At 35.7% G+C, this 21,250-nt stretch overlaps 1 protein-coding gene across 1 annotated transcript; it reads right to left on the bottom strand.

Moving 5' to 3' along the window:
* Window positions 1-5,991: 5,991 nt before the first annotated feature.
* Window positions 5,992-8,671, bottom strand: LOC110885732 (PTI1-like tyrosine-protein kinase At3g15890). The gene is made up of 4 exons (XM_022133441.2): window positions 8,278-8,671; window positions 7,403-7,550; window positions 7,068-7,330; window positions 5,992-6,771 (listed from the first exon to the last, which is right to left on the bottom strand). Exons 1-4 carry the CDS (start codon window positions 8,319-8,321, stop codon window positions 6,129-6,131), a joined length of 1,098 nt encoding a protein of 365 aa, XP_021989133.1. The 5' UTR covers window positions 8,322-8,671; the 3' UTR covers window positions 5,992-6,128.
* Window positions 8,672-21,250: the final 12,579 nt, after the last annotated feature.

Raw genomic sequence — 21,250 nt, 5'->3', positions numbered from 1 at the left:
CCCGGTGGTCCTCCCCGCCCACCCCCAGGGCCGGCCCTGATCATCATACTCAATAAATCCCATTAATAGCAAAACTAAGATAGGGTCTAAGAGGAGGGTAAGATGTAGACAACCTTACATCTACCGTATAGGAATAGAGAAGCTGCTTCCAGCGAGACCTCCAGCTCGATAGTAGTTTTGCATTAAGCCTTGGACATAAGACACATAACACTCACCAATCGGGACAAAGGCCGATTAGTGCATGTACCCTTTTATCTTTCGGCCATCAACACCATCACATGATGAATGATTAACCATCCGTCGCTTTTAACATTATTTCACGAAATTAGTAAAAATAACGTCAAAACTAATGCAATTTCACTTTTGCCTCTCGATGGCCCACACATATATACATTATATGTGCACGCTACAAACAGGGTGTTTAAGTTCACAGCTCAAACACGAAACTGTAAAAGCCGAACCGTTCTAGCCCATTTAAACGGTCAAGTTGTCCCAACAAACTTGATCAGTTTGGTTTATCCTTTTTTAAACCGTAGTAATCAGTTTAGCCTTTTTTAAACTAGACCGCAAACATTAATCACAAACAAGTTCAAACAAATTTTTTGACTGGAACAATTATCGTGAAAGTTATTTTTTCTTGTTACACTAATGTTTCTAGAAGTAATTTTAGTTGGTTAGTTCACTCATTAGCCATGTGATGATTAGCACCACTATAAAAATGGTGTTGTATCTCATTTCTAATCCATTATCTCTTTCTGCATTTCTTTTAAAAGATTTAAAAATGAGATAATGTTTTGAAAATTAAATATTGAAAAAATAAATGGAAATTTATTTGAATTAAAGAAGTTTAATAATTTTAATAATTAAATTCAGACACTTGTGGGGGGGCTACTAAACGTACCCCCTTTTGTTACTTTTCATACCCCTTTTCTATAAAATTACATTTAAACTTATCATATTTACCCCCTATACATGTCATCATTTTTTAAAAGTATTCTTTTTGTTACAAAACAAATTCAAAAGTGTAAAAAATTATTGTAGACGTTTTTTTTTTTCAAATTTTTTGTTTGTTTTTTATATTAATTAAAAAAACATATTTTTTAAAGTGTTCACTTCGATCGAAAGTCTTAAACTGGTTTTAACTTGCTTATAACATACTCCTTACACTAATTAAATTTGAACTTATATAGATTTTTAATTTATAGTTTAATAAAATTATTTTAGTACCTATTGTTTAGTTATTCACTTACATAGATGGTTTGATGGTTTGAATGATTAATATGTGCTAGGGCTATAAACATTATTTTAAAAGAAAAACTTTATTACTCTTTAATAAATAAAAGAGTTAATTACATAGTTAGTCCCTGTGGTTTACACAAAATAACATACTTAGGTACTAATAGTTTAAAATCACCTTCTAAGGTATTAACTTTTCATTTTGTAACGTTTGGAGGTATTAACTTCTAGGGTATTAACATAGTTAGTCCCTGCGGTTTGCACAAAATAACATACTTAGGTACTAATAGAATGTGATTTTAAACCTACAAATAACGTTAATACCTTCAAACGTTACAAAATGAAAAGTTTATGCCCTAGAATGTGATTTTAAACTAGTAGTACCTAAGTATGTTACTTTGTGCAAACCACAGGGACTAACTATGTAATAAACTCTAAATAAAAATTGTTAATTATTTTATAAACACGTTTAAAGTATTAAAAATTATAAAAGTAAGACCTTTAACCTTTTTTTTTTAAAACGAGAGTTAAAAACTTTTTTTTTATAAAAATGTTATTATATAATTTTAAAGATATTCAATAAAAAAGCATAATCAAAATACTATTTGAGAAGTGTCTTTAAAAACAATATCCAAGAACTTTTAAAAAATATGTTTTTTAAATAAAAATTAAAAGACAATATATATATATATATATAGGATTAGGTTCAAACGCGAACATTTTCTCCGGCGTGAACTGCGTGAACTGATCTGGGCTCTTTATTTTGTACATGATAGATCTTAGATCAATGGCACAATTGTAATTGAAGGTATAATAAATTTAATTTAAATTTTAATCTAAAGGGTAAAATAGGGAACTTTCATATTAAAGATATGGAAACTAATTAATACATTTGTCATTTATAATCCCCTAAAAGTCTCCTACCCAAAAACTCCCAGCCGACCCCTGTTCTCTCCCTCGTTCTCTTCTCCGGCTCCGGCAACCGGAGCAACGCCGGCCACCTTCATCACCCCGATATCCGGCCGCACCCCCACACACCCAAACCACGACCGATTGATCCATTTTTTTTGTCTCTCCATCTCGATGATGAAACAGAGTGCCGCCGATCAGATGTTTATCACTGGAGGAATCAATCAATACAATAATCAATCTGAAGAGGAATCTGCATCATCCTACCGGAATTAAACCCTAGCGTTCTCGTTACATCAAATCCGATTAGATTCAATGTCCGATTCACAAAATAAATTTATCTGGTACAATACGTTTCCCTCATGAGTTAATTGTATGATTTCTTTTTGTAAAAATATGTGATTTGATGTAGATAATAAGTAGTCCTGGAGTTCTAACTTGATTTTATACAGTGATGTATAACTACTTGTTGTTTTTACATTGATATGATACAATGATCTGTTTCATTTGCTTCTCTAGGTTTGTTCAAACATTTGCATTTGATACAGTGATGTATAACTACTTGTTGAATCACGAACAACAATATAGGTTGATGAATCCGAAGCCACCATCAATAAACAGATCAAGTGAGTTTTCTTATTTTCAATTTGCAATTTCATGTTTTAGTTTGTGGTATAAATGACTGTTCATTGATTTTCTGGTATGATTGATCTATTCTGGTTGCTAACTGAACCCTTATTTGTTTAGTATTGGAATTTTAACATGAATTGATAATGTACAACAAGTGTTTGACGAAAGTATTAGGTGAACATAATGCTACATGAATGCTTGTGGATTCTTGAAGGAGTCCAGTGAAGAGGAAAGTGATCTGTTTGGCGATCACTGTAACAAATGATATAGTGATCTGTTTCATTTATGATTCATGTTTCTGGTTTTGGCTTATGAATCCCAAAAGTTTTGTAACTTTGATTGCGTTTATAATCTTCTTATTGGTTCTTAGAGCATGTTATTTTCATGCTTTTGTAGCTGCACATGACATGGACGATCGTATTTTTAAAGCCACACATTTAGCTGACCACATTGATGAATTCAACTTTGTAAGTTTCAAATCACGTCCTATAGATCTGATAATATGTTCCACTGTTTTTCATTTCTAAATTTGGAGTTGTCTTCTATTGGTGAAGTGGATAATCAAACCCTTGAATCCGAAGTGGTTGAAAGCGAATACACATGTGTATTCTGAGTTTGCTCTGTTTTTAAGGCGCTGTACACATGTGTATTCTAATTTTGCTCTGTTTTAAGGCGCTGTACACATATGTATTCTGATTTTGCTCTGTTTTTAAGGCGCTGTACACATGTGTATTCTGATTTTGCTCTGTTTTTAATGCGATGTACATATGTGTATAGCGTCTGTTTTTGTGATATCTCATATTTTTTGTGTATTGAATGTGTAAACTTGTTGATGTACACTTGTGAATTATTCAAAGTAATAATTGCTGAGTTTTTTTGTGTTATTATAGGAGACGTCATAAACGAGAAAAGTGGAGATGGAAGGTCGATAAGGATGATTCACGTATGTTTGTTTGCTTAGTCGATAAGGATGATTCAGCATACAACGCGGCGAATAGTTGTAAAAGACTATGTCTTTCTTATTTTTCCGATTATGTTGCGTTTATTGTTTTCACGAAACTGGAACTTGTAATTGTATGTTTTTTTTATGTTTGGCAAACATTATGGAACTTGTTATTTGCTTAATATAAAATAGTTTTACAGGTTTTGTTTATATGTATGTATTATGTAGCTAATTACACATATGTACCATGCTGAGTACACATGTGTACTGTTCAATTCATATCCAAGTACACATGTGTATACCGTTGAAATATGAAGGTTACGTGAATCTTAAAAATCATAATCCGAATTCTGGTGGTGAAATCTAAAAAAAAAAATGAAATAAAAGTTAATGTGGATAATGAATTTAAAATAGGAAAGATGTAACTTAATTCAATTATTAAAATAATGATTTAAATCTAATTTTTATATAATTACAATCATGCCCTTAACAATTAAAAAGGAAATCAATGGTCCAGATTAGTTCACGCAGTTCACGCATGGGATTAGGTTCACGCTGGAACCCTACCCTATATATATATATATATATATATATATATATATATATAGGGTAAGGATAGTGTAAAAAGGGCCTAAAGTGTGAGAAGTGTGAGAAGTGCATTATAACACTATATATAATACTATATAACACCATATAAACACCTTATAACAATATGTAACACCATATAATACCCTATAACACTATGTAACACTATATAGCATTATATAACAAATATAACACTATACATCTATCACAGACATGCTATCAGACAACCTATAGTGTTATATTTGTTATATAATGATATATAGTGTTACATAGTGTTATATGGTATTATATGGTGTTACATATTGTTATACGGTGTTTATATGGTGTTATATAGTATTATATATAGTGTTATAATACACTTCTCACACTTCTTACACTTTGAGTACTTTTTACAGGATCCTCTACCTATATATATATATATATATATATATATATATATATATATATATATATATATATATTTTTGAAAAAAACATCTGTAATCTTTTTTTACACTTTTGGATTTGTTTTGTAAGAAAAAGAATATTTTTCAGAATGATAATTTGTATAGGGGGTAAATATTACAAGTTTTAATGTGATTTTATAGAAGGGGGGTATAAAAAGTAATAAGAGGGGGTACATTTAGCCTACCCCTTTACTCTATTAGTTTATTCACTTGCTATTATGCTACAACGACATTATCGGTTGTAGAATTTATGATTTTTATAATTATTTAAGATAATACTTAAATATCGACTTGATGACCGTAAAGTCTTGATTTATAATGAATACAAAGAAATTTGATGATGCTTTCAACATTTTGTCATTATAAAAAAACTGAAATTAGTTGGACGTAATAATTTGAGAATTCTAAATTTCTAATATTGTATTATGCTAGTCTTCTCCTATATTTTTATCGTTATAACTAATCCGTCAATTTCTCATGATATTTTGAGAAGCCTTCTTTGACTTTTAACTTATCTTTACGATATATTGACTTGGTTACATAACACATATTTTGAGAAGCCTTCTTTGACTCTTATCATATCTTTACGATATATTGACTTGGTCACATAACACATTAGGGTAGTAGATAGGGCTCTCCCCAAAGCCATCATATGATTGCTTGGCACCAACCAACCTATGCCATCTCATCTTCATTTTTCACGAGTTCTAATGATCAAATGGGTTGGAACGGTGTTTCACGCCATCACTTGATCACTTGAGATTTCTGACCGGGGGATCGAAAACGTATACACCCAAAAATTTCTATAGAACCGGGGGATCAAAACCGTATATACCAAAAAAATTCTATACGAAAGCTACTGAGTGAAAAGTTTGGGGGGTCGAGCGCCTCCCGGCCACTTCTAACCTTCGCCCCTGCTTGGCACTTCCCAAGAAATTCCCCCACTATTCCTCTTCACTTTTTTCTCTCATATAGCCGTGATGGTGACCACAGAAAAACCCCATCACATCGTAGTTGCGGCAATGTGAACACATGAACCCATCACGGTAGTTCCCCGTCCACCCCTGATATTATGAGATTTGGTATTTTTGAAGATAGATTTTGATTTTGAAAGAAAGATACACTACTTTTCATCTCTCGGCTCTTGCCGTTGATACGATGGAGATGGAAAAAGCGCGCTCAAGCTTGAAAATTAACTCACTAGCCGAGCTAAAACTATTTTTTTTTCTTATAAACATCCATGTTGAAAAACCTGGGTGATCTCTCATTTCCACGCTTTAAAACTTCACAAATAACACAAGTATCCACACACTAATTGGAAAAGAAATAACACATTAACACAATCACAAAAACCACTTATACATATAAACTCTTCAACCTCTATGTCACCACATTTCCAGTTTCTTGTTTTCGTTCCCTCTCCTCCGAAACAAAATCCGAACTATCATCAGCAACCGATACACCATCATTATAATCAGCAGCATGTGTAGCACAGAACATTTCATCATTCTCCAAAGCAGCAAGTTTCTCCTTTGACTCCCCCTTTAACAAGTCAACCACTTCAAGAATTGTTGGTCTTTTCTCCGGTTGATTACGCGCACAAACAAGCCCAACGAGAACCACCCGTTTAAGTTCTTCAACCGAGTAATCCCCATTCAGTTTCGGGTCTGCAATGTCACTAAACTTTCTTTGACATGCCAATGGTAGAGCCCATTCTGTGATTGACCTTCTTGTGGCTGCATTTAGTTTCTCAATTGGTTTTTTGCCACTAGCTAACTCGAGCAAAAGAATGCCGAAACTGTAAACATCACAACTCTCGGATGCTTTTCCTAGCATTGCGTATTCGGGTGCTAGATACCCGAGTGTGCCCTTGACTCTAGTGGTCACATGTGTTGCACCATCTGGGATTAGCTTTGCAAACCCGAAATCAGCCACTTGCGCTTTGAAATCTGCGTCTAGTAAGACGTTGCTCGCTTTGATATCTCTGTGGATTATGTGTGGTGTGGCATGGTGATGAAGATATCTGAATGATACAAATATTTAATCAAGAAACTATGAATAAAAGAAACTTAAAATAGTCACATTTCATTTGGGGTTAAAAGCAGGGGCAGAACTAGAGGGGGTTCAAGAGGGTCCGCTGACCTCCCAAACACATGAATTTGTTGAAGTTTTATATATAAAATCTGAGTTTTTTTTTTTATTTTTTTGAAAAACATGATCTGGACCCTCTAGCTGTAGCTAATATAGAACAGAGTCTTATGATGACCCTCTGATAAAAAAGAAAAAGTTCTGGTTCCGCCACTAGTTAAAAGTGCATACAGAATTCCTTCGGCAGATCCAATAGCAATATTCATTCTCCGATTCCAATCGAGAAGACATTCAGCCGAGTGTTGACCATGAAGATGCGAGAGTAAACTAAGATTCGGCATGTAATCATACACAATCAAACGTTCTTGACCTTCCGCGCAATATCCACGCAAACTAAGTAAATTTTTGTGTCTAACGCGTGCAAGAATTTCAACTTCTACCGCAAATTCCATCTCCGCTTTGTTACTATACACCTTCAATCTCTTCACTGCAATCTACACATTCAATTCAAACACATTTAGCTCTTGCAATCAATCAAAATATTTAAAAATAAATTGCAAAATTACTTGAGATCCATCCCAAAGCTGTCCCCAATAAACACTCCCAAATCCACCTTCACCAAGCTTGTTATCATAATTAAAATTGTTTGTAGCAGAATGCAATTCTTTCAATGAGAATATCCTCCATGTTGACTCTTTCTTCTTGTTCTGTTTCCTGTAAAATCGATATGTTTAATTAGTGGTCTCAATCCCAAGGGGTCATGCACAGCAATTTCTCGACGCCAAGGAACCAGAGTTTTGTTTTTGGTAGAATTCGATTTGCTATTCAAAAGGGGCTGCGGCGCAGCTTGTTGCCCGTTTACCTGTCCTTCTTATGTAATTTTTCTAGCTACATGATAATATTAATAAACTCAAAAAAAAGGGAAATTACATTGAAACACAAGGCAAACGGACAACAAGCTGCGACAAGCTACGCCGCTAAACAGGGGCGAAGTATAGAAGGGGCGGGACGGGGCGCCTGAACCCCCGAACTTTTCGCTCAATAGTGTTATATATGTAGTTTTCGTATAATTTTTTTTTGGGTATATACGTTTTCGACCCCCCGGTTCTATAGAAATTTTTAGGTATTTACGTTTTCGACCCCCCGTCATTCGGGTCAACCTTCGCCACTGCCGCTAAACCTTTTTAGACACCAAAACTAAGTCTTTTAAAAACAACATTCACAGATCTTAGCGTCATAACGTAACTAATTACATCAAAAAATGTTATAAACTCTAACGAACTCGCCCTAAAATCCCCAATTTTTGATTCAACTAGCTAACAAACACTCAAAGCATGAAATTCAAGCAGTTTACGAGAATAATCAGGTCCGATTAACGTTAATAAACAGAAAGTCAACGGCTTTATTTAATCAATTAAACAATAATCCGAGTAAAACGTACCGATCGAATCCTCCAAAACAACAAAACCTCGAGCGAAAATCCATAAAGCCGACAACTTTCAAACGGGTATCGTCCAATTGACTAATTCAAACCACAAGAATTCAATCAAATTCACGATCAATAAAAGAAGAAAACTGTATTTTCGATCAGCTAAAGAGGGAGCAACAAAGGTATTTAAGTTGTAATAATGTAATTTAATAGGACTTGAACAGAGGGTGGATTAAAGGAGAAGTGTGAAGCTATTGGTTATGGGGGAAAGGTGACACTTTTAGAGAGAGAAAGAATGGTGGTGGCAGCCAGGGTTGCAGAAGAAAACCTGTTGGTCTTCCATGGTGTTTACTGGTAAGAATGGTGGGGTCCCAATGCTCTGTTTTTATATTTCTGTTTTTGGGTTCTTCTGAAAATAATTATGGGGTGGCTTTTACTTTTTGTTTATTTTCAGCTTTCAATATTTGAATGTTTAAATCAAACTAGCGGGGGTTGAATGTTGTATTCGCGAGAATTCACTCGGTATCAATTTAGTTTGTGATGGTAATGACATATGTTATTCGTGCTCAATGGTTGGGTTAGTGCTAGATTGATTTTAAACAAAATGTAAATGAGAACGTTTACGTAATGTTAAAAATAATATTACAATCGGTATCAATATTTTGTTACGAGATCTGTATGGTACTAGCGCTAGGTATAGCAACCGAAAAAGAAAACAAAAATAAAGAAGTCACAATATGCTCTAGAAAGACATAAATGTGTTTTTTACATTAATCGGAAACCATAAAAACAAATATCAATAACGATTTCGATAGTGCAGGTACCAACGTTCGATGAGAATCAACGTGGTACTAATATTCTTATAATAATAAAACAAAATTTTCCACCGACGGTTTTATGTATTTGTACAATATAATAGCCCCTTTTTTTTGTTATGGAATCATTATCATCATTAAAAATAATTTTGAAGGGTTTAAATAGATAAATCTTCCAAATTTGAAAGCTATACTCTTGAAAAAATCTAAAGACAAACGTAACATATTTATGGTTATCCAGGTAAAGGTTCTATGCAAAACACTTAATATTGTGAGAACACGCAGAACAAACTAAACGACTCATTTTTTCAATCCTAAAAAGCTAAAAAGTAAATGAAAATGTTATAAATATAAGATTTATTGTTTTTCAAACTAGAATTAAAAAAAAATATATGAAAAATCTTCAATTTTTAAATAACCTACACACATGTAGGTTATGTGTAGGCTAAATTACCTACATGTATGTAGACTATGTGTAAGAAAAAATATATGATTTTTTTTATGTATATATAATACACATATGAATGTAAGAAACATAAAATTTAAGAAATAAATTTAGTGATTTTTTTGAAAAGTAAATTTAGTGATTTAGAGTTGTTCTTTTTGTTCTCACGATAATTAATGTTCTGTAATGATCCTTATTCATACAACCTATAAGTTATAACCACTGTAACATATTTATGATTATACAACATATAAGTTATAACCACAATAATATTTATATATTATCAACTAGGTTAAAACCCCGTGTGTTACACGAGTTGATTAAATATAATTTTATATATTAAGTAATAAAAAAGTTGATATCTTAAAAAAAACATGTGCATTAATTGCACATGTTGAATAATTGTGTATTACACATGTTGAATAAAATGTAATTTAATCGGTTAACACATATAGTCATCAAAACATTTCTTTAAAGATGAATCTTAATGTACTATTTACTAATTATAAAATTATACTTTGTTTTGTTTACTTATAATTAAGCTGCCCATCGACGGCCTTCGGTTTAGGTTCGTGGGGTAAAAGGCCTGAACCGTAAGGCTGAACAAAAATCAGCCTACGGTTGTGTTTTGAAGAAGAAGGAAGGCTAAGGTCCAAAAAGAGACCGATTGGCGAAGGATGGTTGGGGTTCAAAGCGAGACCAACAGGCGAGACCAGTTAGAGGGCCAAACGCTTAATGAAGACGGGATAACCAATTGTGTGACGAAGATGTTTTAGCATAGGTTAGGCGCATTAGATTTAGTCATGTAGTATAAAAAATGTTAGCGTTGTCTTTTTTTTTTTAAAGTGTTTATAATAGTAATTACACTTTAAATGTGTGTGTTTTATTGTTGTTTTTCCTTACTTGTAAAATTGTCTGCACTGAACCTTGCCACATTGCGTCGGGTAGAAATTCTAGTTTAAGTCAATTTTTAACTTGTTGGATCGTTGTGTGACCCTAACGAGTCAATCTGAGTAGTTCATCATCAAAAACAAAGGCGGAATCAGTGTAATTGACGTAAAACAACTTGTTCCTTTCTAATTATCTTCTTATTGATTGATTCTGAGCTTTTTACAATTCTGATAACAATCCGGCAGCACCTCGACTCACAATCAATGGTCTAATTCCGTTTCAAATGAATCAGGAACACAGGTGTTTATGGGCGGTCTAATTCCGCTTGAAGCTAACTCAAACGGAATCACTGGTTCACGCGGAATTAGTTAATTCTGCGCGGAATTACTAATCTCGCTTGAAACTCTAATTCCGTTTGAATGACACTAAGAACCTTTCAAGCGGAATTACCTATATACTTGATTTCTCGTTTTGCATGCCCTGATCTATCTAATACATTACAAGACTCAATAAAGACGAAGTTAACAGACATCAGTGCACTAACAGACTCCCCCTTGGATGTTGACGAAGTCTTTAGCATCCTGTCTTCAGTCTTTAGTCTTGATCTTACGTTCTCTGCCCTAATTTGTTTTGAACTTGTAAAGCATCCTTCAATCTTCTGTCTTCAAACTCTAACCTTCAAACTCCCCTTTGAATGTTGATCCAGAATTTTGACTCCCCCTTTCGCAGACTCCCCCTCTCGATAAGCTGGGACGTATATTCTGGTTCAAACATTGACATTTTCTTTGCCATGGGGATTTTAACTCATGTTTCCTGTTTCTCAAACATATAACATTATAATCTATTCAACCTTAAACACTATTAACTGTTCATCAGTTTTAGAAATCCACTTAAGTATTCAGGTCCATGTTAATGACCCCGATTACTCAATTAATCTACCAAGTCCAACTTAATGACTTTGGTTGATCTGTGACAAAAACAAACTGATTTTTGTTCAACATTTTCAAACATTTTTTTTAATTACAAGTTTCAAGTTAATGAACTTGTTTTGACTTTCTATTTTCTCAATTAACATGTTAAGCTCCCAACTCATCATCCAGCTTAGAATCTTTCTGCATCTGCTCCAACCTTCTGAATCTGAAGATCAACTTTCCACTTTAGTTTGTCGGAAAATAAAGCAGAAATGAAAAATCTTTTTGGATTTTTAATAAAATTTCTAAACTAGAAAATGAATTAAAGAAATTAAATGCAGAATGAAAGTAAACTATTTACAAACATATTTTTTGTGAGCGTGTTAGGGAATCATATCAGCAAATGACAAATTACTAGTACCGTTAAGCTTGATAACATACTAAGTCTTAAACAATTCACTTAGATTGTCGATATGCTGATCCTCTTAAATTTTCATACAAACTTCAATCTGTTCAGGATACGATTTAGATGAATTAAAGACTTAAACTTATATGTGTGTCCTACCTCTTGAATATACACTCGTATCCAGATCCCAATATTCAGTCTTACAGGTGAATATACCTAGATGGTATCTGTAAAAGGGTTAAATGCGAAACCGTGAGAGCTCAGGTCAGAACTTCCGTTCAGCAGAGAGATGACGGCTCGTCTTTAGGTGTGTTCCCTTTAGAGAATCTTTTCTTCAACAGCACATGATTAACATTTTGCAATGTGTCATCATTTTTTATGCTGAGGGTGAGCTTTAAAAGCACGCAGAAAGTATTATACGCGGACTAGGCCATTGCTTCCGCAATATCAGAAGTCCCGGGATAATACCCCAGATATCACTGAGTATAAAGACCTAGTATCTCAGAAAAAAGGACCTTTCAAACAAGATTTCAGGGGTTACCTATATATCCAAGATTTGTTCCCCACAAAATAAACAAGTTTGAATTTTAGGTTTATATCCCAAACAAGATTTACTGAATGTATAAAAACCTATCGGCACATCATCAGTGAGACTGTTTAACACTTTTAAACTTTACATTTCTTTAGCGTACTGTAACTGTCAAGCCAATGTACTATCATTTTCCCTTTTTACACAAGCTCTTTTTCAGTTTTCTATTGATTTTGGATTTTGAAATTTTCTTTGTATTTTCTGAAAATATAATAATACTCCCCCTAAATACCAAAAACAAGTAAAAAATCGACAAACCATTGCAGATTGTTTCTCAACATCATCATCTACAATGTTATCCTCATCAATGCCAATAATCCCATCCGACACCGATAAAAGCTTCATACCGTTCAGTTTTAAAAGATATTTAAAACGAGTTTTGTCAAACGCTTTGGTATGTAAATCAGCTTTCTATTCGTCAGTGTGGATTTTCTCAATTTGTATCAACTTCTTCTCGAAGCAATCTCGGATGAAGTGATGACGAATTTCGATGTGTTTCATTTTAGCGTGATGAACAGGATTTTTTGTTATACTAATCGCGGCCTCATTATGAACAAAGATAGGGGTGTTAAGAAATTGCAAACCGTAGTCGCGCATCTGTTGCTGGATCCACAAGATCTGAGAGCAGCAACTGCTAGCAGATACATACTCAGCTTCACATGTGGATAAAGTCACAGAGGTCTGCTTCTTACATTGCCAGGTGACCAAACGTGGTCCAAAGAACTGACAACCCGCTGTTGTTGATTTAGCATCAACTTTGCAGCTTCCGTAGTCGGAATCGGAATACCCTTCGAGCGTGAAATCGCCTGTTTTTGGATACCACAACCCCAATGATGGAGTTCCTTTCAGGTAGCGTAATATCCGTTTCACAATCACCATATGCGAAGCTCTGGGGCTTGACTGAAACCGTGCTGCGAGGCACGTTGGATACATGATATCGGGTCTTGAAGCAGTTAAGTACATCAACGATCCGATCATGGAACGATACATTGTTTCATCTACCCTGTCTCCGGTGAGATCTGGGTTTATCCCATGATTCGTTGCTAAAGGGGTTGACGCTGGAGTAGATCCTGACATCCCAAATTTTTCTAAGATATCATGAACATGCTTTGTCTGGTGTATGAAAATTCCCTCAGGTAGTTCATCAACTTGAAGTCCCAAGAAGAATTTCATCTCCCCCATCGATGACATTTCAAACTTTTGCTTCATAACTTTTTCAAAGTCTTTGCACAAACTTTCATTCGTTGACCCAAATATGATGTCGTCCACGTATATCTGAACTATCAGAAGATGTCTGCCGACCTCTTTGGTGAAGAGAGTGGCATCCACTTTTCCACGGATGAAACTGTTGGCTAGTAGGTGTTGAGACAATGTCTCGTACCAAGCTCTCGGGGCCTGGTGTAAACTATACAGCGCTTTATCCAGTAAATAGACCTTGTTTTGTGGATTGGGTCAGTGAAGCCCAGTGGCTGTCCGACATATACCTCCTCTTTAACCTTCCCGTAGAGAAACGCCGATTTCACATCTAACTGAAAAACTTTGAAATTTTTTCACGTTGCAAATGCCAGAAAGATCCTAATTGCTTCTAGTCGAGCCACGGGAGCATATACTTTGGTGAAATCTATACCCTCCTGCTGACTAAAACCCTGGACTACGAGTCGAGCTTTGTTTCGAATAATAACCCCTCGATCATCTCTCTTGCATTTAAACACCCATATTGTGTTGATCTTCCTGTGACCATCAGGCAAATCTACTAACTTCCACACTCGTAATTTCTCGAACTGGCTCAGTTCCTCCTGCATCGCGTTAACCCAGGAATCTTCAGTAAGCGTCTCCTTATAAGTCCTCGGTTCAATCTGTGAAATAAAACAACTAAGTGAAAACTCAGTTTGTAACGGAGCAACTGTAGAATAAAAACAAGTAAGCCCTTGATCAATTTGTCATCTAGTGCGGACGCCTGATTGCAATTCTCCAATAATCAGCTCTTCTGGATGGTATGAAAGTGTTCTTGGCATCACCTCGCCTGGAACATCTACCTCGCCCTCCAGATTTGTGATATTTTGATCTGCACTTTGTTCACTGACCGGAATAGTTTGACTTGAAATCTGAATTTGCTCCCCCTCAGAATCTGAATCACCATGGTCAAATACTGGTATGTTCTCAGATTCTTGATTATCATTTTCTGCCGTCTGATTATCCTGAGCAACTTCATTTTGTTGAATATCATCATGTTCTCCAGCATTTCTTGGACCTGCTTCATCGTCATTTGAAGTATGCCTTTGACGCCTTGCAGACTCAGCTGGGAACCTTTCCTGAGATGACTCATACTCTCTCAGAATATCCAACTCGTCAAAGAAATCTTCTTCTTCTTCCTCTTCTCTTTCCATATCAAACGAATTCCACAAAGTGTCATAATGAAATCGCCATGAATCACGGGATTTTGCGGTGGCATTGTGTAGCCTTGACATTCAACATTATGTGCTTCAATAATTCGCTTCAAGCTTGAAACATAGACTCGTCTCAAAGGACTTGAGTAACCAACGAATATGCCTTCGATGCTCTTTGGACCAAACTTTCCAAAAGGCTCTAGAACAGTACAGGGAGACCCAAACGGTTCTAAATACTTTAGGTTCAGTTTGCGGTTATTGATCAACTCGAAACATGTCTTGTTGAATTTCTTTACAGTAAGAACCCGGTTGAGCGTATAGCATGCGGCTGATACTGCTTCTGCCTAAAAGTTAACCGGTAGCTTGGAATCAGCAAGCATCGTTCTGGCCGTTTCAATTAGTGTCATGTTCTTTCTTTCAGCTAATCCATTCTATTGCGGAGTGTAAGGAGCACTAAATTCATGCAATATACCTCTTTCATCGCAATACTCCTCCATCTTGATATTCTTGAACTCAGTACCATTGTCACTACGTAATCTTCTAATGCGTGTCTGGTACAAGTTTTCCATCTTCTTGAAAAGCATCATCAAACGATCAAACGTCTCATCTTTTGACTTTAGAAATAATACCCAAGAAAATCTTGAATAATCGTCTGTGACTACAAGACAATAGAGATCTCCAGTAATACTTTTGACGTTCACTGGACCAAACAAATCCATATGTAGTCTCTCTAAAGGACTTGAGATTGAATTTTCTTTCTTCCCGGGGTGAGATTTCTTCTTTTGCTTTCCTTTGATGCAGCTAATGCACTCCCCCTCAAGATGAAAACCTTTCACATGAACACCAGTAACCAAATCATTGTGCACCAGGTGATTCATCTTTCTCAAATGTATATGACCCATTTTCCGGTGCCACAACTGTGATTCTTTCTCTATTGCTCTATACATGAAACAATGAGCCTGACCCGTGGTTGTAGTTGCTACGCTCATGTCCAACACGTACAGATCATTGACTCTTGGTGCTCTCATGATAATCCATTCTTCGGGAACAACAAATCCTGGTTTCAAGATCAAACACTTTTTGTCTGTGAAGTGCGTTGTATACATCCTATCACAGATCTGAGAAATACTCAGAAGATTATTCTCAAGCTCAACAATGTAGTTAACTCTTTCAAACGTGAAAATGCCATTAGATAAGGTTCCTTCTCCAATTATCTTACCTCCTTGATTTCCTGCGAATCCCACGTAACCTCCATTAAACCCCCTAACATCGTACCACAGGGTTTTCTTCCCTGTCATGTGCCGAGAAGCTCCACTATCCATAATCTATCGCGAAACGGATCTCGGAAGCTCCTGCACAATTCACAAACGCTTAGTTAGATTTTGATGTCACCCAAGCCTCTATCGACTCAGGTAACTGGACATCAAGGACAGTTCTTTTGGTGATCAATGGTGGAAAATTCTTATCACTGATCTTCAAGCTTTCTTCAGACCCAACCTCAACCTCTTTGTATAAGAAAAACTCATCTTTCTGAGGTTAACCAGATGGTTGGTCTTTCTTTTGAACATCTTTCTTCTCAGAATTTTGCATTTCTTTCTCAAGTTTCACATAGTAATCCAAAGGAACATTCATCTTTACCGGTGTAGTAGAAGATGATTGTTTTTCTGACTCTGAAACCTTTGGTTTTGGAGAACTTGTTTTCTTTTCACCCACTTTTGGCTTCCATGTTTGTTGATATGACGCAACCCGTTTGTAAAACTTGTCATTTTAGTTACCACATTTTTAACAGGTTTAGTTTTGACTTTGATGTTTACATTTTTCAAAACCTTTTGCTCAACAACCATTGGAGCTTTTCCTTTCACATCAACTTTCCTCTTCTGGATCTCAACAACTTCAGTCTTAGGCTTCAAGTTGGTACACTTTCGTGCAATATGTCCAACTTGATTACATTTGAAACATGTTCGGGTGTCAACTACCCGACTTGTGCCTTCAGACTGAGACTGTGAGGCCTTCTTCTCAAAGAACTCTTTGTTTGATTTTGAAAAAAATTTAGATTCCTCATCAGAAAGTGAACTCGAACTTGAGCTTTTCACAAACACATTTTTCTCAGCAAACCTTCTGTTTTGAACATTCTTTTTCTGATAATTCTTACCACCCTGATATCCACCCGACCATCTGTTTTGATTGTTGTTATAAAAACGTGGTGGAACAACAGGTTTCTTCTGGTAAGCTTTATCTTTTTCAAAATTCATTTGCCTCTTTATCTGATTTAAACTTTTTACCTCAGACAGATCAACTTCAATCAATTTGAACACATTTGTCAATTTAGCAACATTAACATTCTCCAGTGGAAACTCAGAATCCGAATACAACTTATCCGATCCTGACATCTTGTACATGACAAGAGTAGGTTCTTCATTTAAGTTGTTTTTGGTTTCGGAATGTATTTGTCCAAGAAACATTCATCTTCCTCGGTAGTGTCACTTTCAGATTTTAAAACTTTTTCAACCACACTTTTCACTACTTCAATTGGACACTATCTTCATCGGAAGATGAAGTGAATGTGACATCAATTGTGTCCGGAAGTTTCACTTCATGAACATCTTCATCATTAACCAACCCTGATTGTTTCTTTGAATAGTTATTTAAAACTGGTGGTGGAACTTGATGATACCCCACCCCTGTTCCATCCGAAAAGACATCTTCGCCTGCTTTGTTTTTCCCGATGGGTTTGGGAACAATGTGTTGTAAAACAAAGCTTGCGGAGTTGTAACTGGTTAATTTCAAATTAATGCGCTCATTTTCAATTTTAGCTTCTTGAAATTGAAGCTTCAACTTAGCAATTTCATCCAGTTGCTGGTTGATTAACTCTTCCTTAACTCTAAGAACACCGGTCAGTTGAAGATTTTCTTTGTCTGTCTTACCATTTCTTTCATCAGAATCTTTAACCGTTCGTTTTAGCTTCTCAAAATTTTCTGAGATTCGACGATTTTCAAGAATCAATTTTTCATTCTCTTTCCTAATTCTTTCTACGTCAGTTTTATCGTTTTCGATTTTCTCAGTTAATTCTTTTAATTTGTCGTTCGAAGCTTTCAACAACTTATCACGGTTTAAGATCTGATCTTCAACACTTCTGACTCTACCAGTCAGTTCTTCAACCTTCTTACCACTGAGGTAAGTGATTGTACTATAAACTTTGCACTCTTTCATGCAATTTTTGCAGTTGTTCTCATATTTACCATTCTTACCTGACACATGTGTATCATTTGTACTGACCTCATCTTTGGACTCAGTTCCAGAACCAGAAACTACCTCTAGTTCTTTTGCAGCTAGAACCTTGTCAGCCATCTTCTTCAAGTTTTTAGCAGTGAATTCTTGTGATGTATCAATAATTCCATCATCAATCTTCTTTGGCTGCAGTTCTTTTTCTGTCTCTTTCTCTTTCTCATCAGCTTCTCCTCCTACCCACCATTCTCTCTGTCTGGCTTCTTCTTCATCAGCAAGTTGTTTGGTGAGAACTTCAATATCAACAGTATCTGGATCCACAACTATGTTTCCATTTGGATCAAGATAACATTCTCTATCAGGATCCCATCGCCTTGCTTTCTTTGCTTCCATCCATGTACGATAGATTTTGCCTTTCATGACTTAAGCTGTTGCATTCCTGTTCACATACTTCACTTCTTCAGATCTGTTATCTTTAAACAGAATAATCTTTGCTGCTGCAAAGGCATAACCAACTGCGTCTTCCTCAGGCAAAACATCACTCCGATCATAACCTTCATCGTCATGGAAAACAGCAAGTGCCCTGGATTTCTCTTTGGGTGCCTCCTCTATCTACTTCATCCTGGGAGGTTCTGCTTTATTCTGATGATAATTGCCCTTTTGTAATAATCCTCTCGAAAAGGATTTGCAGTATCATCAGTGTAAGCATTTCTGCACTCACGCTTAAAGTGACCTTTCTGTTTACATTTAAAGCATGTCACTTTTGACTTGTCAAAGCCTAACTTGGTAGAAGGTCCACCAATAGACTGTCTTCCGGTAATCTCCATGAAACGTTGCGCTCTTCTCACTGCACTAGCCATACACCACCTTATATCGATCAATTCCATCTCCTCAGGGACGATTTGATCGTAATCTTCCTTTGTTAGGTTGGTGTTGCCTATCTTTCCTGCAACGAGACTTTCGTACGATTCTAACACAGAAGCTAAGAACACCATCTGCTGTTTTGCAGATTCTTCACTGAAATTCTGACCATTCTTCAGATCCACAGCAATGTTGCATTGAAATAGATTCTTTGATGCAGATTGATTTGAAGTACTTGACGAAGAACCACCATGATAGCCACTGCTAGGAGTTTCTTGATTCATTGTGTTTGAACTTTCTGCTGAAAAGGCTGTCTTAGGAGATGCAGTCTTTGGGATCACACTGCCTCTGTAATACAGCTCCACATTCTGCTGATAAGATGTGTTATTGACTTTATTGGATTTTTTGATCTCCAATTCATGGCTTTCCAGTCTTTCAATAAGCAGATCAACCTTCAAATCAGCTGGCTTTATCGTATTCTTCAGCATCAATGCAAAATACTGCCAGTCTTGCTCATTCGGTAATGCGTCAAACAATTTGTCTACCAGCTCTTCTTGAGTATAAATGATGTCATGTCTAGCAAGTTCCATCTTCAGATGCCCATATCTCTCAATCATCTTGGAAACAGACTCGTTCTTTAAACAACTAAACAAATCAAACTCTTTTCGTAACAGTTTCATTTTGTTCTTAACTATTTCAGCACTACCAATACATTTTATTTTTAATTTTTCCCAAAGGTCTCTCAAATCTTTGTACTCGATCAGTGCGATAATGTCATCTCTGACAGATTGGTGAAGCAGAGCAATACACTTTTGTTCAGCAACATATCTTTCGATTTGATTTTCTTGTAAGTTCTCCTAATCATCTCTCCCCAAATCAAAGCCATTTTTCAAACTTCTCCAACTGGGATACGCAAACGCTTTAAGCCATTCTTCGAATCTGGTAGCCCACCTGTTGTAATCTTCAATAGCCATCAACTTCGGCGGCTTGTTGTATGTTCCGTATGCACTGTCTACGCTCATAGCATCATGAAGAATTTTCTTCGCACTCGGTGTTGGTGTAGTTTCATTCGTGTTATCTGAAGTTCCATCTCCCGAACCACCGGTAAATGCAAACACGTCACTAAATGGATTCATGAAATCATCCATCTTTCAAGTACCTGAAACAGTCAACAAACACTTAGAAAAATTTTTGGAATTTTGAAAATTGGTTTTCAAACGGAATTAGTTGAAGCGGAATTGCTTCAAACGGAATTCCAACTTAAACGGGATTAAGAGTTTCAAACGGGATTACTGATTCAAACGAAATTAACAAACGATATCTAATTTCGTGCGGAATTAGATCAACTTCAAACGGAATTAAATCTCTTGAAACGAAATTAGGTTCTTTGAAGCGGAATCAGTAATTCCGTTTTAACTCTTCAAACGGAATTTAATTATGTGTGACTTTTCAAGCGAAATTAAGAACTTTTTGGCTAATTACGTGTGGAATTAAGGTCTGGTTCAAACGGAATTAGGATGACGTCATTTTGTTCGAACAGATTTTCAAGCGGAATTAAGAGTTTTATCAGTTTTAAGTCGAATTTTAGTCCAATTCTTTCAAGGATTAGATAAAACTATGTTTCGCTTATTATATGTGATAATCAAGCCATTTTGTCCGTTAAATCTTGTTCCAATCAGAAAAAAATGAGTAGAAGTGAGAGAATCCGATGAAATCAAGCTGAATTGGTATGAACTCCTCGTCCTGAGCTCTGATACCACTTGTTGGATCGTTGTGTGACCCTAACGAGTCAATCTGAGTAGTTCATCATCAAAAACAAAGGCAGAATCAGTGTAATTGACGTAAAACAGCTTGTCCCTTTCTAATTATCTTCTTATTGATTGATTCTGAGCTTTTTACAATTCTGATAACAATCTGGCAGCACCTCGACTCACAATCAATGGTCTAATTCCGTTTCAAATGAATCAGGAACACAGGTATTTATAGGCGGTCTAATTCTGCTTGAAGCTAACTCAAACGGAATCACTGGTTCACGCGGTATTAGTTATTTCCGTGCGGAATTACTAATCTCGCTTGAAACTCTAATTCCGTTTGAATGACACTAAGAACCTTTCAAGCGGAATTACCTATATACTTGATTTCTCGTTTTGCGTGCCCTGATCTATCTAATTGTAACACCTCGAAAATTTACGTCCAATAATGTATTGACACGTGTCATAGGCTTTGCATATGCGAAAACATACTTTAGAGGGACTAAAGTTGACAAACAGTGAAAACTATGGAACGTAAGGGTCCAAAGTGTCAACAATGGATAAATAGACTCTATAATAACCCTACATGGTGTTAATAACCCTAAACGGATAGATCATGGATCATACGAAGCGAAAAATGCACGAAAGTGAGGAATTACAAACTATAAGGACTAAAAGTGTCAACATGTTGAATTTATACCTTT

This window comes from Helianthus annuus, chromosome 10 (genome assembly GCF_002127325.2).
Source record: "Helianthus annuus cultivar XRQ/B chromosome 10, HanXRQr2.0-SUNRISE, whole genome shotgun sequence".
NCBI classification, from domain to species: domain Eukaryota; kingdom Viridiplantae; phylum Streptophyta; class Magnoliopsida; order Asterales; family Asteraceae; genus Helianthus; species Helianthus annuus.
Note: the sequence above shows the minus strand (reverse complement) of the source record. Positions and strands in the feature narration are given on the sequence as shown.